This window comes from Petromyzon marinus, chromosome 43, assembly GCF_048934315.1.
Source record: "Petromyzon marinus isolate PM22_M1 ecotype Great Lakes invasive population chromosome 43, UKy_Petmar_22M1.pri1.0, whole genome shotgun sequence".
NCBI lineage: Eukaryota > Metazoa > Chordata > Hyperoartia > Petromyzontiformes > Petromyzontidae > Petromyzon > Petromyzon marinus.
In genome coordinates this window covers 6,927,991-6,954,172 of record NC_133709.1, presented here as the reverse complement: position 1 = coordinate 6,954,172, position 26,182 = coordinate 6,927,991, and the positions used below count along the sequence as shown (strand labels likewise).

General features: G+C 43.5%; 1 protein-coding gene across 1 annotated transcript; it reads right to left on the bottom strand.

Annotated features, from left to right (window-relative positions):
* Positions 1-4,645: 4,645 nt before the first annotated feature.
* LOC116951662 (ornithine decarboxylase-like) lies at positions 4,646-25,923 on the bottom strand. Its single transcript, XM_032970455.2, has 12 exons — positions 25,770-25,923; positions 21,261-21,395; positions 20,599-20,805; positions 18,885-19,058; positions 16,776-16,948; positions 12,594-12,728; positions 12,025-12,106; positions 9,303-9,386; positions 8,773-8,932; positions 7,281-7,396; positions 6,786-7,000; positions 4,646-5,420 (listed from the first exon to the last, which is right to left on the bottom strand). Exons 3-12 carry the CDS (start codon positions 20,701-20,703, stop codon positions 5,297-5,299), a joined length of 1,368 nt encoding a protein of 455 aa, XP_032826346.1. The 5' UTR covers positions 20,704-20,805; positions 21,261-21,395; positions 25,770-25,923; the 3' UTR covers positions 4,646-5,296.
* Positions 25,924-26,182: the final 259 nt, after the last annotated feature.

Below are 26,182 nucleotides of genomic sequence, written 5' to 3'. Positions count from 1 at the left end.
GATTTGACCGCTTTGGAGTTACCACCGAGGAATTGCTGGGGGTCGAAATCAGTTGCAGGCAACCACGATTACACTTCATACCTGTTAACCCCTACCTTATTACAGACGAATTCAGACCTTGTTGGTCACCCCGTGCCCTTTATAAATCTCAACGTTGATCCTACAAAGTCTCATCACAAGGGAGAAGCACAAATAAATTTCACTGTACAAGAAAACGGGGTAATCCGTTTGGGTTTACACGGCATGAAACTGGGTTCTCAAATGTAGAAAGTCGACGGGGTCACTCCAGTCACCAATTACTGCACACACAAACAAAAACTGTTTCCACGCATGTTTTTCCCTTTTCACTAAGGGGCCGTCCATAATTGACGTCACGCGATTTTGGCCGATTTTTGACCCCCTCCCCCCTCGTCACAAGGCGTCACAAAAAGTCAGACCCCCCTCAAATATGACGTCACAAAGCTCTGCCCCCCCCCCCCAAACCATATTTCCATTTTGAAAATAAACCATGCTTCAAATCACTTTAAACTATTGTCATTGTAGGGCGTATTTCATGTGGCACTGCACTCTGATGTTGTAGGAGAAAACATGTATTTAAAAGGTGTTGGAAAGCTGAAATTTAGCATAAAATTCACTTGAACATATTCAACGTCTAACTAAAACTGCAGATGTTTAGAATATTATATTGAAATTCTCTAATAATTATAAAATATTTAAAGTAATTATAACTATTTAAAAAATACTTGAAACTTTGTAGTAGAGTGAAGCAAAATGGAGAGTACAATTATAACAATCACATATTCATTTCACAGAATGAAAAGCCCTGGTAGAATCATTAAAATAAAAATGTTTAATAACAATCATTCAAAAAATGTACAAAATGTATGCTTCTCCATTCTCCCATGGAGAAGCAAAATGCTCCTTCATGGAATAAATAAAAGGTGATCTTAGCAAATTTAAATAATCAAATAGTTACTTATGAAAATTAATAAAAATTAGTGTTGTTATACGAATTCTACTGTTTATATTTATTTAAAGTTGCGCATTTTGATGTGACGTCACATTTCTCAAACCCCCCCTCGTCACAAATGTCTGACCCCCCTCCCCCTCCTAGGTGTGTGACGTAATTTATGGACGGCCCCTGAACATTGGCTAATTTGCATGTCAGAAATAAAACTATGTATCGGTTCCACTGGCATGTAACATTTTCTCTGCAATAGGGAACCTCCTAGTGTTGATATTTTTTTTTTAAAGTTAACTTAAGGCGATTAAATAGCTGTTGTGGCCATCCGATCTACGGTGGATGCTGTGCTTGCACTCAACCCCCTTGTGGAGCTGCACCGTGAGTTTGACCGCCCATTGCCTGTCGCTCTCATTCATTTCAGGTGGATTTTGACTCTGTGGATCGATCCTCATTCTGGTTTGCCCTGAGATGGATTGGGGGTCCCTGGTATCATGCTGGACTCTTGTGAAAGATCTGCATGCAGGTACAAACATAAGGGTTCATGTTGTGTCCGGGCTTTTCCCTCGGAGACTACATCTAGAGTACGTCAAAAATGCGTACTCGCACCGCGCTGTTCTGTCGGGCGATAGCCTGGTTCTTTTAAAACATGACCCACGACCTTGACTGGCATCAATTCACTGACCTAGACGATGCCGACGATGCAGCTTTGTCTGTTGAGAAGCCTGAAACATTCACACCAGTCTTCCAAAATGTCCACAACAATGCGAGAAAAATGGGACTCGTGGCAGAAAACAAGTTGAGAATTTGGGCTCCCGACCTCCAGAAGCACCCTGCGCAATGAACGGCAACACTGTCGAAGCAGTGGAGGAATTGTGGTGACACGACAGCAAAGCCGCTCCGTGGGTGCCATCCATGCCTGCGGCGGGGGTGCTGCAGCAGAGAAGCCACCCGGCTTCCGTCACAGCTCTTCCACCACCACCCCCCACATGAACACACACACGCACTCACGTAGGCCCTCGTGGGGGGGGGGGGGGGGGGGTCACCTGCCCCTGAGTTTTTAACCGAGGGCCCCCCTCGTGGGAGTGCTCCACGGTTTCTCAGGGCCAGGGAATTGGCAGACCCCCCCCCCCTCCCCAGGCCGAATGACACTGCGGCGCCGTGGATTAACTTAAAATTGTATGGCCACGGCGAACTCGCTGAGAACCGCAATGAGGACACACCCAAGGCACACGCGGATCAGCAGGCAGGTGGGGGTGGGGCGGTACAGGAGGTCCCTCTTGCTGTGCACTTGGTTAAACAATAGAGGGCGGGCGTCGTAGAGGATGGCTGATACGATTGGCAGAGAGCGGGAAATCCGAGGCTCCTGATTGGATGAGAGGCCAGCGGATCGGCGGCGCGTGGGCTTTGAAGTAGGGGAATAAAAAGGGACAAAAAGGAGAAGCAAGCCTCTCTTTTGCCCGGGGTCTTTTGGAGTGAGGGACCAAGGAGTGATCGTCCCCTGCTACTCGAACGTCCGTGAGACGGGTCGCAGAGCAGCCAGGTCCAGCCCCCAGCAAAAGCCACATGCAGTCTCGCTTTTCCGCTACTTCCTACACCTCGAGATCGGAGCGTAAGTACGGAGAGGAGAGGTAAGTCTAAGAGGGAATATCCATTAAAGAGAGTGAGTAAAAAGAGATGGGACAAATTGGGCCCTAGACCGTAGAGAGATAGGTTAGATCTGCCCTGCTGGTCCACACTGACAAAGGTAGGGTGGCTTCATTAATCGAGGAATAAATCGCCAGTAGACATTAAACCGTGTCGTGTTGTCTCTGAGTACGGAGGAGGGAGGGGGGGGTGCATGGTGTGGTGATCCAGTGCGTTGTGGTGTCCTGTGTTTCTGCACGAGCGTGTATTCTGCCCGCGTGGGTGCGCTCGTCACTGCGCAGCTCGGGGTTAGCGTGGACGAGAGGGGCACAGCGGCGTATTCGCAAGGTGGTTAGTACTTTTTGTCAGTTTTGTTGTATGGTGCAGTGGCCTGGACATTGCTTCCAGCTGATTTGGATCAGCTGCAGTTCTTCCACATGCGATACCGGACGCTTTATTGGCGTCCGATGATTTGACTTAGTCCAAAATGTTACCATTGCATTCACTACAGGTCTACTCGCGATTGAGAGCTTAGATCGAAGGAGCTGGCTGTCACTTTACGGACACATTGCCCGTCTTGAGGCACAAACTCCAGAAAACTGCGCACTTCAGTTGGACTGCGACCCTCAAAAATAATAGCACCGTTCCTTGTTGTCGCCCCTGTGGTACATGGATCAAAATTTCCTCGTGACACTGGAATGGCAGCAAGAGCGGTGTTTGTGAATGCTGTCGCAGGTCACACGATTGGCGTAATGCTCCTTTTCTGACTATGCGTAAATTGCTTGACCATCCCTTTCTGCGGCCAGTCTCTTAGCGCATGAGGTATTTCAACTTTAATATTAGACTCCAAACGGATGCTCGTCTCACATGGCAATAACGCAAATGAAATAAAAAGTAGGATGAAAACATGCTTGTTTTGACAATTGTAATTAACTTGTTGATATTTCAGGCTCACAGTGAGAAGTTGAGCAACTTTTATTATGAATTCACATTTGAGAAATGTAAACATAAGATAAACAGCACAGGTTCTTAATTGAGGCCTTTATTAAAGCACTGGCTAAGACAACCTCATGGATCCACAGTGATAGGACAACACCACAAGGAAGTGGCAACCCTAACCCTATCGCACACCACGCTTAGTACAAAACTGTCTTAACTTCCAACACAAAAGGACTTTCACGGTAACCCATGTGGCTCTCTACATCCATTAATCACCGAACCTAAGACGCGAATTAAAATGCTTCACACAGAATAGTGCTTACACACACACTCAAGACTACAGGGGTAAAATTTATAAATTATGATTCACTGTGTTTTATTCATAGTAAGGTGCACATTTTCTTAGAAGACGGATTGTAATGTCTCACATGAGCAACATACATTTTCAGGGCTTTTACAAACTTCAACAGATAGGTCCTTATTTGTTCAAGAATGCTCATCGCGAGATGTTAAAGTGACATTTCCTCCACAAGTTATACTCGCATCCCAACAATTTGCAAACGAGCTCTCAAATATTATAAAGCCGCATCACCTTATTGCTGTTATACCAGCACATTAATGAGATATACCTCAATTTGACCAAATTATACAACACACATTGAACATGATTCAATGCACAAAGCTACAGAGCTAGACATGTGTGTTAATATCCATGAGTTGGCGAACACGTGACAAATGCTAAGGTAATACATTTCTCAAACCAAAATTTGGTGCTGCGTACCACCCTCAAAGAATTTAGAATTTTTATTATTATTAATTAAATACAAATTACCTTATTAATTTGTCAAAACTTGGCAGTTTGTGAGCTGAAGATTTTGCAGCTATATTTCAATTCATTGAACAGACTATGGACCAATAATATTTCTTAAACTACATGTACATTCATTTACACGCTACAAGTCAAATCGGGTGAGGGTCATATTTTAAACAAATGGAAATCTTACCCTGAGCAGCACAAATACGAACTCGCAGGACAATTTATCCAGCGAACAAATGTGCTGCTAAAATTCCATTTAAGCTTTTTTCGAAATTCATTAAGTGTTACACGTACAAGATGTGAAGTTATTTCATTGAACAAAGTGTGTATAAAACCGACAAAAGGCTAAATTTTGCAAAACTCAAATTTTTTTTGTAAGTCTTGAACGTTGGTGTGGTTGTAGGTTACTGTGAAAATGTCCTACATTCTATAACCTCTCTCTTTGGATCCATCTCTACCAGTCCTCCGCTGTGTTGCATGCTGCTGCTAATTGAATATTTTTCGTGCTAAACGTCAAGCTTGCAGGTTCGGCACACGTTTGAGCTCAGGTTTTGAATTGGGGCACTGTTCGAGACAGAAAAAACCTGAGAAAAAAAAGTTAGACAAGGAAACAGCATAAGAAAACAAATAAGCAGAAAATAAACTAACAAAAATACGGAGGAAAAACAACTTGGTAAAGCTGAATGGGAAGATGCAGAGGGAAGTGTTCAGAGAAGAGGGGACAACAGAGGATGGATGACAAAAAATACTTTAAATAAAAGTCACTGGTCCCAGGAAAGACAAAAAAACAGAAGAGCAAATGCGCGTGCGAACATGCAAGCTTGGAATGTGAGGGACTTTTACTGCTACTGAAACCTTGGATTGGCCTTGAATTGGGGGGTTGGTTGGGTGGAAGGATTTTGCATGGGGAAATATAGGAAGGTTGGATAGAAGAGTTGGGGGTGTGCGTGGGGTCAAGCATTGACTCCAGGCGGGAGGTGGGTGGGAGGCAGACCCAGCTTGTCTCCGCAAGAGGACTGCAGACAGGGGCCCAGCACGACTTCCTCCATCCCCGACAACAGCTCTTGCATCAGCAAACTGCAGGGATGGAGTGGGAGGGGCAAATACATCAGCATGCTAAGGTGAGAACGTCAAAATAAATGTTCTGTATGTGTAATGTCTGCAAAAATGCAGCTAACATGTTACTTATCCAACTCTGTGTCAATTTTTATTTTTTGGTGCCAGTTAAAAGGGTAAAACCTATTCCTATATCTTGTTTCTGGCAAAGGAGGTCTCATAATGTTAATGCTCACCCCGAGCCCTCAATACTCTGATAGTGCGCTGTTTTTGAGTTGTACGCCTTTTGGCGTCTTCTGGTCCAACACCAATGGAGACTAGGCTCTAAGAAAAGCTGTCTCGGGTGTGGACCAATCAAATTCAAGGACAGTGCATATTATTATCAGAGTTGTCTTTTTTGTTTGCATTTTGACTGCTTGTGTTGTGGTTATTGCAAACATGATGCCTTGAATAAAGCTGTCAGTTTTTGTGCCAGTTAAAAGGGTAAAACCTATTCCTATATCTGTGTCAATTCTTACGTTGTAGCTTTATTAAAGTCAAAGTTGAGTGCTCGATTAGTGCGAGGAAGTCAGGAGTCGGTGATGTATAACTAATAATTAATGGACATCAAAGAATTCATGGCTGAAAAAGGACATCTGCACTATTCACTCCAATAAGCATCGTTTAACAAATCTGGTAACTTCATTTGGAAGCAAACACAATCTAACGCTTTATAACCAATCAAAATAATTAGTCCAAGTCAATGGCACTCATGAGACAAGATTAAAATAGAAAGGTCTGTAATAATTAAAACTACAATATAGGTGGGGCAGTCGTGCAGTGGTTATCGCAATGCGCAAATGAACCCGGCAATTTGAGTGATTCCCGGCCACGGCTAACACCAGTGGCAAACAATATCTGGACCGGTCCTCGGGCTCCCCAGCCCACCACCCCCAACCTGCACTAACCATCGTGGCGAGATATTCAAATCCCCATGACCAAAATGACATGGGGAGTCCTTCATCCAATACTGTTTGACAAAGAGCTTTAAATTCATTTTAATACCTAAAACACCTAAACTAAAAAAACATTTTTATTTTACCAGGTAAGGCCCACTGAGCTATATAGCTCTTTTTCAGAAACAACCTGGCCACAAATGTTAGGGAAACGAAGTGACTTATCACTTGTAAATTTAAAGCAGCAACATATTTTGCTCAAATAAATATAAAGGGAAAACCGTGGGACCCGTAAAAAATCCATGCGACCACGGGGAGAACATGTCAGGGTCGGGATCAAACTCATGGAACTTCTGCATACCAGGAGAGGTCATTAACATCTCGCCACCATGGCGCCCAACCAATGTGGAGTGGCAGCGAGATGTGAATAACAGTAGCATGGGGCACTCACCGGTCCTCGCTGCTCATGACATAGTGCACAACAGGCTTCTGGAATCCGTTGAAGGTAGAGGCAGCGGCCAGGGTGTAGGCTCCCATGTGCTGAAAGATTAGCCAGTCTCCCAGGTGCAGCTCGGGGAGCTGGACGCACTCCAACACGCAGTCAAGTCCGTCGCAGGTAGGCCCCCACACAGATGTCTCGAACAGTGGCTCATCCAGATCTACTTTCTGCAGGTATACGGTCATATACAGACACAAAGTACGTGCAAACACATGTGAATGCAGGCGCACAAACACTCACACTAAGTGTCAATAAGAGATGCAATAATGCTACAAGCCAGATAATCTAGCATTCACTTTGTTAGTGTCACCTTTTCAAAGTCAATGGAAATGTGCTGTGTATCTAGTATAAATATTGGCCTACATTCACAACCCGTTCATGTAGTACACTGAAAATGACCATAACCTAAGACGTAGAGATGAGGCTGGATTGCGGGATAACGCGTACCCGATGTGCGAGAGGCAAGACGTTAGCGTGGTCGAAGAGGATGCAGTTGAAGGAGCCGTACACGCCGTCGTTGACATAGTACATGTACGCAGGTTGGTCATCTCGGCTCGCTTCCTCTGCAGACGCACAGTGCACCATCGCATAAATACACACAAACACTCCAGGGCTGTACAAGCTGTCCTACTGCAAAGGACAAACTGACTCGAGTTAATCTCAAGGGCTGTGGGCTAGGCAGTTCGGAGGTCGGCATGCCACCAACGGTTAACCCACGCAGTGGTGGCTCGTGACATTTCCACTAGGTAGGGCTATTGTGAGTAACCTCTGAAAATATGGTGTTCTAATTAAGAAAAACCTCGTCATTATTGGCCTTCCCGTGCAAGTGATGTAACTGTCTTATCTACCAACGGTAGGCATTTATAAACAATACGAAACAAAACAAAGCACTCAAATGCTGTCCCCATGAAACCTCAAGTCCACACTACACAACTCCTTTGACACTGCCAAAAACCTAGAGCGTGTAGGTTGTGAACTGCTATATTTGCAGTGCAACCTAGTGTTGTGACATGGTAATTACAGCTATGGGAGCCTTTTTCACCGCCATGAATGGATCACAAACGGCGTGACTAAAATGCAAAGCTAATCGCAATGAAGGGATATCTCTCACTGATGCCTTTACAGTCGCCCCGAGACCTCCACGAGGCACAAATCAGACTGTGTTGCAACTTAAAACGTTATCTTCATTAGGTAATTCACGCTGAAAGAATGATATTTTTTTAAAACACTAAACTATTTATCGAAAATTATTTTTATTACAAAAAATGTTTCTCATCTCCAGCTGCTTGGTGGGACGGTGCCCCAACGTCCCTAGTGGACAAACCGTGCCTGAATCCACGTTCTCTTAAGTGTTAGATGTGGAACTTGTTTCGCACAGTACGTAGCCAACCATGCTAAATCGGAGGTGCGGGGGGGGGGGAAAGACTAAACACATAAAGCAGTTCTGAAGAAATGAGTTTTCAATCTAGATTTTAAATGCATAGCTCCAATGGCTTCATAATATTGGAAGAGCATTAAAAACGGCTGCAGAAGCACATCTGAAAGCACGCGATGCAGTGACCATCTTTGTTTAATGGCTAGCCAACAGCCGCTGTGAGGATGACCGAAGTTGCGAGTTAATGGTCTCAGCCAGGGACACCAATGATTGCAAACGCATTCAAAAACAGAAAAAAAATTCGGTTTTGCACTTAATTTGCAAAGATATTCAGATGTGAATTAAAATATCGGTTTGACTATCTTGTAAAACTCATGACACAAATGCTGCCTTCTACTGTATGAATCAAGTCACTTGAAGGGGATCTCACAAGTAGTTCTGAGTTCCGAAGGGATACTTGTATTATTTGCCCCTATGCAGATAGCATAATCGGTATACAATTGGTGGTGGGTGATGGGGGTGGTGGAATTTTTTTTGAAGGAGTTCATTGTCTGCAGATCGCACCATTGTCCAGGCTGTTTTGGACCACGGCCTTCTTGGCGATGATACCGACAGCGAGCATGAAGGCCGAGGCCACGTAAAAACGCCCTGGCTCGGCAATCACGCGCACGCCGCTCTCCGCAGGGAAGTAGCGCTCCAGAGCCCCGTTCAGCACCCCTGCAATCTGCAAAACACGTTTTGAAAAAATGACATTCGTGGCATGGCACATACAACAAACGCGATCGTGTGTCGATATAGACGATATGCACACCATGAAAATACAAACAACAATATGCTTATTCTTAGTTTTTTCGGTAAAGTCACGTTGAAGAGAAACAACAAAATAACAAAATATATATAAAACAATAAAAAATTCTCACGACGTTTCGACCATAACTCAAACGGTCATCATCAGGTGTGTCGGTTTGTTATTTTGTTGTTTCTCTTCAACGTGACTTTACCGAAAAAACTAAGAATATGAATTACTGCAGTCACGAAAGCTTTAAATCAAAACAATATGCTTGTTTAATTCACCCATTAATAAATGCACTAACCTCTTCAAATGTAACTTTTGCATCGGGAGAACCAGGGAAACCACCTCCGATGTCAAGGAGACTCAAGCAATATCCAAAGTCCACCTGCAGCACAAGTGCAAACAAGGCAATAATTTTGGTAAATGTATTGTTGCTATGTGATCTTATTCCAGCTGTCAGGGGCTGCAACATTTGTGAAATAAAGTCCCACTTTGGACCTGCAATTTGCAAATTTGTTCAAAATCTTATTTTTCATTGCTTGCACTGCAACACCGCTGTGATTGAATGAAGGAGAAAAACATGAGTCCATCACGGCAACATGAAAGTAAACATTAAATTTGGGAAAAAACTGTAACGTGTTACTGCATGAGAGATTAGGGGTGCACTAAATCAGCCAATTACACTATACTAGCGGGAAGTACCCGGTGTGGCCCGGGGAAAAAACACATTTCAAAACTTATCTTAAAAACATAACATATACATACACAAATACTAAGCTATTGTGAAAGCCCAGCGTGCCATTTGTCCATCAACAAAATTATAAGAGGCTTGCAGAAGTCCAAAAACTTATAGAAAGTGGGGGGTAAATAGTTGATCCAAAAAGTTTCAGAAAATTGTCGACACCCCCACACCCCTCAAAAAATATGTTTACCCCCGTGTAGGGATATATACTTACCCACCATACAATAGAGTAGTATCTACCGACCCTACGGCAGTATCTACTGACTATACTAGTATCCACTGACTCTACAGTAGTACCTACTGACTCTATAGTAGTATCTGACTATAGTAGTGTCTGCAGACTCTATAGCAGTATCTTCTTACGATAGCAGTATCTGCTGACTCTATAGTCATATCTACCGACTCTGCAGCAGTATATAATGACTATAGTGGTCTCTACTGACTGTAGTATTATCTACTGTCTATAATAGTATTTACCGACTCCACATTAGTATCTACCAACTCTATAATAGTAACTACTGACTATAGTCGTATCCACTGACTGTATAGTAGTATCTACTGACTATAGTAGTAACTACTAACTCTATAGCAGTACCTACTGACTCTATAGTAGTATCTACAGACACTATAGTAGCAACTACTGACTATAGTCGTATCCACTGACTGTATAGTAGTATCTACTGACAATAGTAGTAACTACTAACTCTATAGCAGTACCTACTGACTCTAGTAGTATCTACGGACACTATAGTAGCAACTACTGACTATAGTAGTATCCACTGACTATACTAGTATGCACTGACTATAGTAGTAACTACTAACTCTATAATAGTATTTACTGACTGTAGTAGTATTTACTGACTGTAGTAGTATTTACTGACCGTAGTGGTATCTACTGACTATAGTAGTATTCACCGACTCTACAGTAGTATCTACAGACTCTATAGTAGTATTCACTGACTCTACAGTAGTATTTACAGACTCTACTAGTATCTAGTGACTCTACAGTAGTTTCTACTGACTTTAGTAGTATCTACCGCCTCTATAATAGTATATATCTACTCTATAGCAGTAGCTACTAACTCTACAGTAGTATATACTGACTATAGTAATATCTGACTGTAGTAGTATCTACCGACTCTAGAATAGTATATCGACTCTATAATACTAACTTCACAGAGTACCGTAGTGAGGCCTAGTCCCGTGCAGAGCCCCCGGCCTCGCCTAGATTGCCCAGCCAGCCAAGGTGGCGCCTTGGCAGGCTGGGGCTGGGCTGCTACCCCCCCCCCCCCCACCATCCAACTGCCGGCCCTACAGTAGTAGTATCTACGGACTCGAAAGTAGTAACTGCACACATTGGGGGGGGGGGGGGGAGGAGGACATCACACTGTGAAGAATTTACCTCAGCGTTGTGTTTTTTTTGTTGCATTTTGAACGCGAATGAGAATCCCCCCCCCCATCCCCACCACTCGAGTGTGCGTTGTTAGGGGTTAAAACAGGTCAGCGTATTCTCAGCATGCGCAGATGCGTGCTTGGCGCTGCCCTCAGCGTACTAATATAACAATAATAAATTGTTAATTTAACTACTTTACATTTGACGGATGGGAAAAACAAACAGCAATGTTTCGTCCGGGGGCTTATTGTATCTTATGTGTGTAGTTTGTTGAAACGTAAACACCGCAGATTGTCAGTTTTGCAGTTTGGTGTCAGCTATCATAGATTGCGGTTATGTCGCTGCAGTTCTCTGCGGTGAGTACAATGTCTTTAAAAACAAAGGCACTACGCCTCTAAATCAAATTAACGCTAACCGCTTGCGCGTTCTGAGATTCAGCGGTGAACGAGACCAACCCTGAAACTTACAGACGTCTTGGAACGAGAAAGGGTTCATGGATCAGCATGGTGCAGCTGTTGTAAAACAGAAGCAATGCAGTTGCAATGCAATGTTGTGAAACATTTTACGGATTGCAAGAAAATTTCAGCATTAGCTATACCTATACAGCTAGATAGAACCATCTTGGTGACAAGGAGAATAGACTAATAACAATGGGGAAATGCAAATCCAGCCGGGTACAGTAAAGTATAGTTAAGGGTACAGATCGCATTAGAATCGATGGCACAGAACAAAAAACAGCACAAGACGGGGGCCACAGAGAAAAGACTGAAGGCATAGGCAGAACATGACAGATAGTATGGGACACAAGGATGACTACATCAAATGGACGACATGGTACAGCAGGGTAAGAACAGATGAAGGCGTGGGAGGAGGTGAAGCGATACTCACGGCCATGTCAAACACGCAGCGTGCATCTGCGATAGCCAGGGCAAAGGTCTCGGCTTCCATGCAGCCACTTCCCACATGAAAGCTGGTGAAACAGAACAAAACAGTATTTTTTGTATTTATAATACAGGTATGAGCCAAGATGATTAGTGCTCCTTGTATAGTTCCTTCCCTGAGTATGGATTTGTTTTCTCTCAAGAAAAGAGAACAATCAACAGTGGAGAAGTGATTCTCACAATTACCAATCCCTGCAGGGCTTAATATGCACTAAGACATGGGTCTGTACTGTAACCTTCAAGTCTTTACTATGTCTTGACAGTTCTCGGTTAAGGTAAAGATGCAGACCTGCAATTACTTGCTCATGCCACTGCTGGCAGAATGGCTTCTAAAGAGAGGGAACTGGGTAATTTGGCAATTATCCACAACCTGTCAGATGTCTTACATGAGGCAGGAACACCCACACTTCAACCCACCACATGCAACCTGTTGATCGACTACCTGTGGTGTCCCGATTTATACTAGTCACAGGTCTAAACATACTAGATCTCGCACAGATGAAAACACGTCCCCACCTGACGCCGATGACATCGACCCCGAGTTGGCGTGCCCTCTCCAACAGGTGGCGGCAGCTCTTGAGGCTGGCTCCAAACTTCACGCTTAAGCGACAAACCGCCTTAGAATCGTCAGCCATGATTCGCAACACCAGCCTAAAGAGACGGCAACGGTGGGCAGGGTAAGAACACCACGATGGGATTGCGCCACAAAAAGCTGGAAGCTCATCAAGAAAGAATTTATTATCACACATGATTCAGCCCCGGTTTTAAACAATTAGAAGTTCTTCCAAATCAACTGCAATGTGGGCACGTAGTGCTCTATGGATGTAACCTTTAAAAGGTCAAATTAGCTTGAGTTTTATAATCACGAAAATCCCAAATCTGTATGCCGTTTTGTCCGAATCAGACAAAAAAAGCATTTTCACTGCATAATAGGTAAACAAATGTAAACATATTGTTAATTATAAATACTTAATGAACACCATGCAGCATGCTCATAAGGATACAAATTGAACAGAGATGTGCAGAGCATCATTAGAATGCCACGCAAAAATGTTTGATGTTTTGGTTGAGGACCAGGTCAAAGGCTTTTCAAGGTTAATGTTTAATTAAACTTTAATTAACTATTCCTTAACAGTAAACACATTAAATGTTGATTAAAAGCTTTCGTAACTGCAGGGATTCATATTCTTGGTTCTTTCGGTAAAGTCACATAGAAGGGAAGCAATAAAATAATAAAAATATAAAACAATAAAATTCTCACGACGTTTCGACTGCAACACAAGCAATCATCATCAGGTGAAAACCACAACAAGAAAATTTGAAAAAAGTGGCGGGTTTTTTTTTACGTTAGAACCACAGATAGCGATTTGACAGTTTGTTCAGATGGACGAGTCCATCTATGTTCGGAAAAGAGGGGGGGAGACGAAAAATAATGGATGCGGTCTGAAAGCCACCGTAAGCGTGAACAATCAATTAAGACCCGAAATGGTTTATCAAATCCTTCCAATGATTGCTAAGCCAGAATCCATCTTCTCGGTTGAAATTGTCTATGTGTTTGTATATGTGGATAGCCTCATGAACGAATCTCTCATGGTAGCCAGATGGCTTTCAAAGAACCTCATGGAGAAATTTGAGACTTACGCCATCCAGACTGCCACTCTGCACCCAACCTTATGGAAGAGGTAAGTGGATCACACTTTTGTCATCTGGCCACATGACCGGCCTGCTCTAGACCAATTCTTCGACCACATCAATTCCATACACCCAACCATCAGATTTACCATGGAAGTCAAAAAAGATGGCAAGCTACCTTTTTTGGATGTCCTAATAAAAAAAGAGACCTGATGGTTCAATGAGCCACTGTGTTTACAGGAAAGCTACCCATACGGATGCTTACCTGAAACCGGATTCCCACCACCATCCATCCCAGAAGAATTCCCTCATCAAGACTCTGCACCATAGAGCCCAATGCATATCCGACCAGGAACACATAGCCAGTGAACTCAAGCACATACACCAAAGCTCTTAAGGCTAATGGTTACTCCGACTACACAATCTGCAAAGCTATCACTCCAACCATGAAGAAAGACCCTCTTGAGGAGCCTTTCAAAACCATCACTTTACCCTACATTGCGGAGATCACAAAAAAGATCTCCAAAATCTTGAATAAACACAACATCCAGGTCCGATTCAACACATTACTTAAAATCCGTGATCTGGTTCCGTCTGTAGAAGATGTGATCCCGGACATACAGTACCCTGGCGTCTACAAACTTATTGCCTCTGTGGTAGTAGTTACATTGGAGAAACCAAACGACATGTCTCGGACCGCATTCGTGAACACAAAGCAGACCTGAAACACGGTAGGACCAACACCTCGGCCGTGGCAGATCACTGTTATAATTCAGTAGGTTCACATGACATTGACTTCTCCAAGACAGAGGTTCTTTGCAAGCCATCTGGCTACCATGAGAGATTCGTTCATGAGGCTATCCACATATACAGACAATTTCAACCGAGAAGATGGATTCTGGCTTACCAATCATTGGAAGGATTTGATAAACCATTTCGGGTCTTAATTGATTGATCACGCTTAAGGTGGCTTTCAGACCGCATCCATTATTTTTCATCTCCCCCCTCCTCTTTTCCAAACATAGATGGACTCGTCCATCTGAGAAAACTGTCAAATCGCTATCCGTGGTTCTAACGTTAAAAAACCCGCCACTTTCAAAAAATATATATATTGTTGTGGTTTTCACACCTGATGATGATTGCTTGTGTTGCAGTCGAAACGTCGGGAGAATTTTTTTGTTTTATATTTTTATTATTTTATTGTTTCCCTACTACGTGACCGAAAGAACCAAGAATAGTAAACACATTATTTTAACAGAATCCGAAGCTTATTTCTCTTGAGTAAAGCCCACCTAGTGATATGACTCTTTTTTTTAGGCCCACTGGGCCAGCAGACGAAAGCAGTGGCAGCTTCGTAGCCACAAAGGCATGGGGTTTTTTCTCCAGTAACCTTCAAGTCTTTAACCATACCCTCACTGTTCTAGATTGAGAAAAAGTTGCAAACCCCCACACTAACTTGCTCATGCAACTGCTGGCGGAATGACCTCTACTATTGTAAGACATTGTGTGCCCTCGCACACATTCATGGAGACTCCAGGACGTTTGGGAAAACTGTGATGAATCTGAATCTCACTGGAATAAACCGATTAATTTAAAAAAAATTATAGAATCAATTACAGTTCAACATCATAATGAACACACCTTTGAGATTTGAGCCAGTGAGAGAATATCACGGTTTGGGGAATGCCTTCAACCAACAGCAGATTGATTATGGCTGATGGTTACTTTGGAGATATTGTTGCAGAATGGAAGCAAGAAGGGACTCTCATTTGATACTTTGGTCTCGTACAATGGTGCACATGCCAAATAAGCCCCTCTGTGCCAAGTACAAAGTGAATCACTTGCAAGTGTGTGTAGTCTTGTGTGAAAGGGCATGTCCAAGATGCCGATTCAAACCAGGACCTTGGCCTAAAGTGGTGTCAAAGCACTATACTTGGATATATTTGTACATATGGCTTGTTTTTCATCCCTTATAGAGATAAGGAGTTGGACTCTTGTACCCCAAACGCAGCTGTCGAGTGAGTCCAGTATGATAAATCTCGCACAAGCCTTTGTGCAGTGTTTTTTTAAGTTAGTCAGTATTTTAACAAAAATGTAGGTACAGTTTTTGGCCAGTCGATGACAACTTGTGGAATTTTATTTCACCGACCCAAGCCCTTAGATTCCCTGACGAAAGCAGTTATTTAGTCCACTCTTGGTTATTAAATGTTGGTGTGAAGACCGCACAAACTCCATTACCCCACTTCCCGAACCATGCCTATAACGATACTGCATTTATAACAATCGTACGTGCTGCCAACTAGCCAAACATCGTTCATTCTGCTCGGCACATTCAACTAGAGCTCACGTTTTGTGCCGCATGACACCGAAACAGCAGCTTTTCCAGAGTAAACTGTGGCATCGTCAAGAGAGTGAGTGAGCAAGAGTGGGCGAGTTTACAGCTGCAAACTAAGCCGCAAATTGTCAACTATTTAGACAACAACAATAAATGTCACGGGCTGATAATGCAAAGAATTGGGGTTATCAAAAAAAAATCACCTTGACGACTGTTTAGGAGAAACGAGATAAGATCAAAGAAGCCGTTTATCAGCAAAGTGGTATGGGACGGGTCATTTAACAGGTCGTAAACATATTTTCGCACACTGGGAGACCTGTACGAATACGAATTTACACTTACGCGGCTATGCATTAATTTCCTCATCTTTTTTTAAAAGGCCCAATTCAAATTGTCATTAAACCTTGTTCAGAGAGAACACGACCAATTTAGCGAACCCTCTTCAAGGTCAGCACGTGCTTGTGATATATAACCAATTACCATCTTTGGTTTTCCTCAGTGCTCTCCAATAAATTATCTTAGTATACATTTTCATTCAGGCTAGTTATTCTCATCATGGTCAGTCACACTTTAATCTTTTTAATTTTTGGTGGGCAGTCAAACTCATCATCATTCTCGATGATACTCCTCCAACTCATACGCATCGTTGACTAAAATAAAAACAAATCGTTGACGAATATTTTCACAAGCGTTTACAAAATTACCACTGGTTTTGTGCGCAGGGCTCCTACCGGGCATGAGGGTGGTTGCGAGCCACCTTCTCCAGCTCCGCCTCGTTGTCGAAGGTCATGGTGTGCACACCGTGGCGCGCCGCGTACTTGATATGGGACACCTGCTTGCACGGGTTGGCGTAGATGATACGCTCCGCTGGGACGCCCAAGCCAAGCACCAGAGCCATCTCATTCTGTCACAAAGCACATTAATTTTCAGACTTTTAAACAAAACAAAGGTTTCCAGCGACACGACGGTAGCATTTAAACAAAACAAAAAATTACATCCCATCTTACCCAAGACTAAATTACCCGGAATACGTCCGATTCATGTCGGATCCCAGGAGCGAAGCAGGGTTGAGTCTGTGTAGTGCTTGGAGGGGTGAGCACAATGCATTCACATGTATTGCAGGCTATAGACCAGGGGTGGCCAACTAGCATCTCCCGAGCTGCATACGGCTCTTTAACCCACCACATGCGGCTCGATCGAAGGGGCACCACGTAGGACATATACTACAACAGTAGCAAAGAACAATGAGTGTCTCCCATTCTGCGTCTAAAACTGTCAATATATATAGACACTTGGATACTTGCAGAACTCATGGGTACTTTTTGGCTCGTGGTCTGTTACAGGTTGGCCACCCCTGCTATTGACTGCTGGAGCAATATGTAGGGTTGCACTGTACTTCTATGCTCCCACATCTATGTCCTCTGCCTTCGCCAATCCACAATGAAACAGCATGAAGTATAGTTAAATAACCCACGTGACCCAAACAGCATAGAGAGGCCCTTGTCCAGCAGTGGATTGACAAAGGACTGTATCTGTACATGCTTATTTCTGCCTTATGAAAGTTTGAGTAAAAAAGTTAACATGAGATTTTGCAATCATAAAAGCATTCACATATTAGCACCAAGTAACAAGAAACTGCAGCAATAAATGTCAACATTGCCAGTAATATGCATAATAAGTTAAAAAGACTGCCCTGATAAGAAATGTTTAAGAGCTTTTATAACAACCCAGGTTGCCAATGTTTCACGATCTTGAAAATAAGTAAACCAGAGATGGATAATTCTGGAAAAAGCCCTGTACAAATGGCATCTGAAAACCATGAATGCTTAATTCATAAACACGCACACACGCCAGCTCGAAAACTTACAAAAATAAATAAACTAAAATATATTCTCACAGACACAAGCGCACGACATGAACACACACGTCTACACACAGACTCGCATGGTTTTACACAAACAAGCACACACAGGACAAGTAAACACGCACGCAACGCACAAAACTTGATGCAATGGAAATCGACACGGGGAAGATGAAACAGAGTAAGGCCTAGGAGCAGATGGGAAGCCACAGCAGAGACAGACTGGCACAACGGGATCTAACTACAGCGGAGAACGACGAAATACGGCAAGAGGTGGAGGGAACGTGTGTCAACAGCGTGTGGAAACGCATAATACTGTCCCAATGATAACGCAAGCAGGCAACCAACACAGCCCATCCTTGTTTACCAGGATTACCACCATGATGTTTCACAATGTAATACGTTATATTTCATGAGATGATTACCACAATATCAGTTTCCATTAACTTTGTAACTGTATACCACATTTTGTCATTGTGTTTTTGTGTTCTGATGTACTTCAAATACAAAAAAAGATTATTTGTAGAAGTGTTATTCAATAAAAAAACTAATTATTCAAATTTTACACTTATAACCTGCATGCCATCAGAAACAGGTCATGTTATATAACCGGTGTACCATCAACTTATCTCGGAATTTATTAAGGAAAAAGTTTAATTACTTCAACTAATCTGAACTTTATTCTTTCAAACTTTTGTCATGAAATAAAATATAGAAAACATTTAACGATCAACAATAATCATGACGTAATATTAGTAAAACGGACGATATGATTATCCTGGATATTATATTGTACGATATTACGGTATCGTCACAGCATGACTAAGGGGCATTGTGGTCAGCAAAGCAGAGTAGGTCATTGTTTGCCGGTGTCATGGTCTATGGTTTGAGAAATTAGCTCGTCAAATTGCTGGATTTTGAAACATTAACTCCTACTGGGTTAAACAAGAGCAATATCGTGGCAACCCAAATTGTTTACCTTGCTTGCGCAGTCAAAACCAGCACCCATGGCAGCAAGCGCCCGCAGCACTGGCAGCTCATCGTTGCACTTGACGGCGTAGAAGGGGCTGACGAGAGGCAGGTGCTCAAGCCAGCGTGCGTGCTTCTGTACCACATCGCCAAGGTCCGCCACATAAAACGCATTCTTTTCATCCTAGGGTGTGTACACACACACATAGGCACATAAAAAAAAATTCACAAGCAACAAGTGTCTTACTTGCACAACCATGTACAGACAGGCAGATGCAGAGGCACGCAAATCACACGAGTTGCTGAAAGCAATTCACCCCCCCCCCCTTCTACGACCACGCCCTCCCACGACAATTTGAAGAGTTGGCACAATTCCATTCCAGATTTTTTTTGAACAACGGATGAATGTCAGCACATCTATTGGTAGCAAGGGGAAATGAGAACCAATCACATGCCAAATACGAATTGAAAAATATTGCTTATTACAGGTGTGATTCTGTGCGTGCATCACAGGCGTAATAATCAATATCAACTATTTAATCTTTATTTTACATTGTTCCACCCATAATAAGCATGGGTAAGTAAACACTAAAGCATGTAATCAGAGATGTGCGCGCGCTCAAAATGGTTGTGTTTTTGGGAGAAAGCGAGGGTAGGCATCTATCCATTTACATGAACCACAACTACTACAGAGAAAAGGTTCACTACATTCAACAAAACGTACTAATGAATCTATTTCAGCAACATTGAAGAGCTTTCCAAACTCTTTTCAGTGTTCATGTACTATGGTTTGAGTTTTCAATTTTACCACTCATCAGGTACGTGGAATGAGAAACGGTTGAATCGGCTTTTAAACAGTCTGGTAACGAGGGATACATGAATGGATGTGGAAAAATTATGTTACAAGGGATGATATAATACATTTAGCGATATGGACAGACCTGTCTCTGGACTTTTTCTGATTAGTCTTGTAAAGTTTGGCTAATTAAATTCAAATTTCAGTTTTGCTCCACGTGGAAAGAAAACGGGGTACCAGGATAAAACACTTAAAGGTCTCCAACAAAGGGGCTAATGAACCTACATGCCTGTACTGCAATCTCCTGGGTGTAAAATCTGTTTGACCCACCAATCCTTGCCTCCAAAGCACTAGATCGCAGGCGTACAGAATCAGACCCAATGTAAAAACATTGTAAGTATAAATTTGTATCTTTATACATGCGCCAATAACTTATTTTATATTTGTTATATAGTGTTCAGTCAGTTACAACAGCTGCAAACACGACCTCGAGCCATTTATTAACTGGATTACACCGGGCCACTATATTCCGAGTATAATGGGCTTCAGAACAGTTTTCCCAAGAGCGATTTGCATACTTGGAATGACAAGAGGACAAAAAGGAAAACCATGGATCAAAGAACAAACACAAATCACAGACATTATGTTGACAACTCAGAAAAGCACATGAGCTTGATTGAGCTTGGAAACATCCCTCGGACGGGCTGACAGCTGTTGAGACTGGCGATGGAATGGCATCTAAAAGGATAAAGCAACATACAAGAGGATGACCACTGCGGAGAGGGGAATGATGAGATCGGTTCTTTTTCAGATGGATGGTAGCGGCAGCACTGGACCGTGAGGAATGGCGACAAGAGTGGAGAGGCCTTCATCTAACAGTGAAGTCGCAATGGATCATGAGACAAGTGGGTCTAGAATCCGGGCTTACTGAGAACACGAGGCCGCGGATGGTCTCATCGAGGAAGTCACGGGTGCTGATCCCATCAGACAGGAGGGAGAAGTAGGGCATGTCTTGTTCCTTAAATCCTTTCATCTTTTCCAGTTGACGCAAATCCAAAAAAACGTATCCGGGGAATGACGGAAATTTTGTCCAAGGTTTCAGTAGCAGTAGAAAGTCCGTTAGCTATGCAACAAACTGTGAAACCAAGTGAGAAAAAAAGTTAAGTCATTTAATTCTCAAACAGTCATAAATCGCCATCAGGGTAATTGCACCCTAAAAACAATGTTCCAATTAAGCTACGTAACTGTAACATTAGCCCATTGATCAATCAGTTAATATCATGCACCTACACTAAAGCATGATTGCAAGACTACGGGTACAAGGAAAGCTACCAATTCAAACCAAGCAAATATGAGCTTCAGATTTCACATTTTCAGAATTTAAGGACAGTTCCAGATACCATTTAAAATTTCAATTGAGAAACTTTCAAAAAGGGGTATACATGTAGAGTTTAATGTGTTACAAACTCTTTAAGAGTGACCCGCTGTATTGCCTTATTTATAAGTTGAAGCTAACCGCGCTCTGTCTATAGAAGATTTACCATCTTCTCGATGAACATGCACCCTCACTGTAACTCTTCAGGTACTCACGCGGAGCAGCTGGGAGGCGGATGGCCCCAACTATCAGCTGGGCTCCCAAGGCGGCTCCGCGTTGAAATCAAATTGCTCTTGGTAGAGCCGCCGTCCCTCTGGATAGATGTTGTATACCTTTTCCGTGTATACGCCCTGCAAAAACAACAACAAATTCAAAATGTGTCAAATGGAAAAGGAGACACCCTACAATGTCTTGCTTACGCCACGACTGGCAGAATGACTTCCACTAGAGGATTCTTTCGAGAGCCTTTATAAAGTTTATTTGGTCTCCTCATTAACGCCAGTCAGATGCCTTGGAAAAGGTAGGAATACCTACAATTTACCCCATCACACGGGAACTGCCGATCGACTATGATGCACCCAGTTGTACTGCTGAGTGGACAGAGGCAGGGGCATTTAAGAAACTTGCACCATTATTGTTTTAACTGCCGTGCCAAGAAGGAACCAACGACCTCTGGATTACAAGTCCAGTGTGATAACCAGGTCACCCGGCAGCTGCAAATGACAAAGTCGTACTTGCATTTGATTCCACAATGTTTCATGGTATCGGAAACAGACACTGACATGACGATTTGACAGCGAGCGTTGTCATGGACAGCCTGTGTATATAAATATTTGAATGCATCAATGAAGAACTTTGCCAAGTATTTTAAGAGTTTCCGAGTATTGTAGAGTTCATGGTATCTCAAAACTGTGGGGGACAATGTCCATCGTGTGCTGTTTAATGGAATGATAACATGTTCCTAAGTTAACATTCAAATTTAGGAGAATGAATACCAGGGTCCATAGCAAGTGCAAACCAGATCCAGATTTCACTTCCCATACATCCGTGTGACTCAAGTTCACAAGAGCTGACTGCTCTTATCGCCAGTGTAAAGTCACCAGAGCAACGCGTAACAAAGTTGGAGGCCGTTCTTCATACACAGAGCAATACTGGAGGCACGGTGGTGAAATTAATTTGTAGCTTATATAAAACAGAGTTCTTTAAATAGTTTTGTGATATGACATGAAAAGGAAGTTTACAAATGGTTTTAAATGCATGAATGGCCACATAGTATGAATGGGACTTTGTGACAAAGCAGTGAAAAAAAGTGGTCATTCTGGTGACTGGGGAATGATATTTGCAAATTCTCAGGCTCAATGGACACGTAAGCGGAACAAAGATTGCAGTACACAATGACCACTATTTTGCACGACATTAACTATGGTAGTATCGTCATTAGAAATTTCTGGGAATGTTTCACATTTTCAAAGCATATTCACCAATCTTCGCAATTCAAATACAAATCGAGGCTTTAAACGACTTTTGCACCTGACGATTGAAAAACGCCATAAGGTGCACCATGTTAAGTCACAAGCACTGTTGTGTGAGAGGCACACCGTGGTACGTTGCTGTACAGTGGGCGTGCATGTGGCTGAATAACACGGGTTTAGGTCATTCGAGGTCACACAGTACAGTGGTGACCTTACACGCAGTGATTGACGAGCTAGTCGGCACAGTTGCCAACACTGCGCCTGAGCACCACGTGCAGCCTACTGGCTTGACATAACAGGACTAAAGCCGCATGGCAAACGGTCCAGCAACTAACACCAATTACAAATATATTATCATCGGTCAATCCACTGCTGGTTGAAAGCATTCCCAAGCCACCGCCCGCCTCTCACAACCGCGCAATGCAATAATCCACCGGGCACATACGCACAAAAGTATATTTCATCGCTTCTTGGCGAAGGTTCTATCGGCCACGTTCCATTCCATGGCTCCCACTGCCATTATTATTCTTGACCATCATCCACACTTCTTTTATAGTGACGTGTCCTGCCAAAGCCCACATACTGAACAGTTTGGATGACATTGTAGACGAATTAGAGTGTCAATTTGTCTTCTCGTTTTTTATCAGTGTCTGTATGAAAGGCAGCCACCACATCATCAAGATCCATGGGCAGACAGCCACCACACAATTAAACACAATTTTACATTAACTCACTGCTGCAGTAACTTTTAGTGTTGGAAGATTTCATCTACAAACACGGGTTGCTGAGTCTTCGTTGGCAAATGTGGGTTCTAGGAGATACCTTCCCATGACACTCCGTTTGCATTCAAAGCCATATACGACTGATTTTAAGCGAAAGGGAGGAAATGTCACTGGAGGGCGGCAATATCACCGAAAACACGTCACTGCACTAAGATACAGACACAAACACAACAGTAACGTAATAACGCTGCTAAGCAGATAGTAAACCTAACATTTAAGTCCCCGTAATGACGAAAAGAACGCATTCGTCAATGACACTGCCTTGAGAAGAAAAACATAATAAGCAACATTTTGGGAAACAGTCCTTCACTGCTCTGAGAGCTTTATATAGACTAACTACTTCACCCAGTTAACAGCAAACGTAGCAGGGGGCAGTTATAATTAAGACTTACAGCAGCATCAATAGCCAAAATCACAATTACACTGACTGCAGTGCATTCCGAATCAATTACAACTGTAATTGACCGTGTCCTGTCGCTACCACCAATATTAGTGAAATAAGTTCACACACACACCACTTGAAGAAGGTAGAAAACCACTACCACATGATGCTCCAAAAATTGCAGCTCAAACTTGCGTCCAATGTGTCAATAAACGTACAGAAATATAAATCTTACATAGAAATACATACAGGTGGGAGAGGTGCGTCTCATAAAACGTTAAATATGGTAATTACAACTTTACATGTGATAATAATTTCACATCACCATCAAGAGTAGTAGGTGCCAGATCTGGGTTCAATTATAATTACAATGAGCAGCAACGTTAGCTGAAATTATAATTACACCATTATCATAATTCATTAAAATGTGTATTGAAATTACCCCGGGTGTGAAATATCAGCCACCACAAAACTACCAGGCAACCACCAAGTGGATTATAACCATCAATAACCAGCTGAAGTGACGCCCAAATCATCAGGTGCACCACCAACTTTTCCTTTTTAAAATACGGGTGGGAGAGGAGCGTTGAATATGCTAACTGTACATGTGAATAACCGTTCAACATCGCCATCAAGGGTTAAAACAGGTCTCAGCCAGATCTGGGTTAAATTAACATTACAAGGAGCAGCAATGAGAGCCGAAATGAGGTGCACAAGCTATCAACCACGACCGTATTATGCCATTCCCCCCGTTCCCCTGATGCTTGGGGCAAAATAAACATTGGATGACGCGTCTTATAATCCAGTGCATGTGACTTAATGTAGAACTTGATTGACACCTGGTAACAAAAAAGTTTAAGCTGCGTATTACTTTCCGGAGAGTTTTGTAATCCTGAGAATACGGCACCGAAATACACAAAGGTATCAACTACCACCACCATGACCAGTTGAACCGGTATCGGAACCTCAACAATCACCAAGGCAACGCCACCAACCAAACGCCAAATATTGTATACAGTGTATGTAAAAAGCTTCTGCAAATCCACCGCTGGATGAGATCCTCGACCACACTGTGCGGGTCACGTGACGATACATGGGCCATACTTCCCCATAATACGTCAGTGCGGGTTTGGGAAGGGGGGGGTGAGCATTGTCACTGTTGTTGTTGTTGAACTTCTTTCGCGCGGTACGTGGCCATCCTTGGCCAATCGAAGGTGCGCGGGGAGAAAGGACAACTAAAACACTCACAATACCAATGGCCTTTTGGGAACTGTCCTCCTACCGTACTTCCAGCACCAGATTCCCTCAAGGAAAATTATCCGCTAGTAGCACATCAGCGGGTGAAGCAAGATTAACACCACCACCACCACCACCCCCAGCCATCACCAACCAGCGAGTGAACAAAACCACAATCCTTACCACCAAACACTCCGGCAAAACCGAGAGATGCTCACGGCCCATCATCGTGGCTGACCCGCGAGAAGTCGAGGCGGGAGACGGCCCATCGCGGCTTTCCCATTGGTCGAGCCGGTTTACAAAACCTCGCACTTTACCGCACAATTCAGACAAACCTCCCGCCGTCTGGTGTACCCATACATTACCAGCTCACGTAAACGAGTGGCACGAGGGGAGCCAGCACACCTCCCCCCCCCCCGGGGGAGCCCGCACGGCGGCGGGGGGTTCGTGAGGGGCTCGCCGACCGTCGGAAGCCGCGCGCGGCGCTTCGGGCCACGACGCCGTGGACGCGGCCATCTTAACGTGCGGTAGAGGGTGGGAAGAGACAACTCTCGCTCGCCGCCACCGCCGCCTTCCGATGTTAAAACGGCGTACAAGGCAAACAAAACCTCGGCCGTCCGATCACCTACGGTGGCCGAAGCTCTCTCGGACAGACCGAGCGGCCGACGATTTGCCCGCGGTGGTTTGTTTGGAGGAGGGAAGGGGGGTAGAACGCGGCTCAAAAAAAAAGCGAGAGAAGAGACCGCCACGCAGCCATGTTATGTTAGAGCCGGCAACACTCGGCACGCAACGCATCAGCGAGGCGGGTCAAAAAACATAATAAACGTAGGCCGAGACGTCGAAGCCACTCACCAAATAAGACGTCCCTGGGCTTCTTTTAAATCGTCTTTTCTTTTTGGGCGGAATTTTTAAACGATGTGTGGGTAACCGCTAAAGAGAAACGGGCTGGCGCTCTTGGCCATATATGTTAAGCGGAGCGAGGAGCGGCGAACTCGGGCGGCACGGATCACGCAATGAGAGCGGAGCCCTCCGCGGCGCCGCCTTAAATAGCGACGCGTCACGCCAGTGAAGAGCGAGAACCGAATCCGCATAATGTAGTCCCCACCTCCTCCCCAACCCTTTATCCCATTCGAGCTACGGTAACTAATTCTAGATTTGAAGTTTTCGTGACTGCGATGATCCATACTCTTTGATTCTTTCGGTAAAGTCTAAATTTGAAAGCTTTCGCGACTGCAAGGTTTCACGCTCTTTTGGGTTTTTTTTCG

Bases quoted from the DNA above. Each gene is read 5' to 3' on its own strand.
- LOC116951662 (XM_032970455.2), bottom strand. From the start codon at position 20,703: ATGAAAGGATTTAAGGAACAAGACATGCCCTACTTCTCCCTCCTGTCT. The intron at 19,059-20,598 runs GTAAGCCCGGAT...TACACACCCTAG, and splicing joins TCCGCGGCCTCGTGTTCTCA to GATGAAAAGAATGCGTTTTA. The intron at 9,387-12,024 runs GTGAGTATCGCT...CTTGTGCTGCAG, and splicing joins GCTGCGTGTTTGACATGGCC to GTGGACTTTGGATATTGCTT.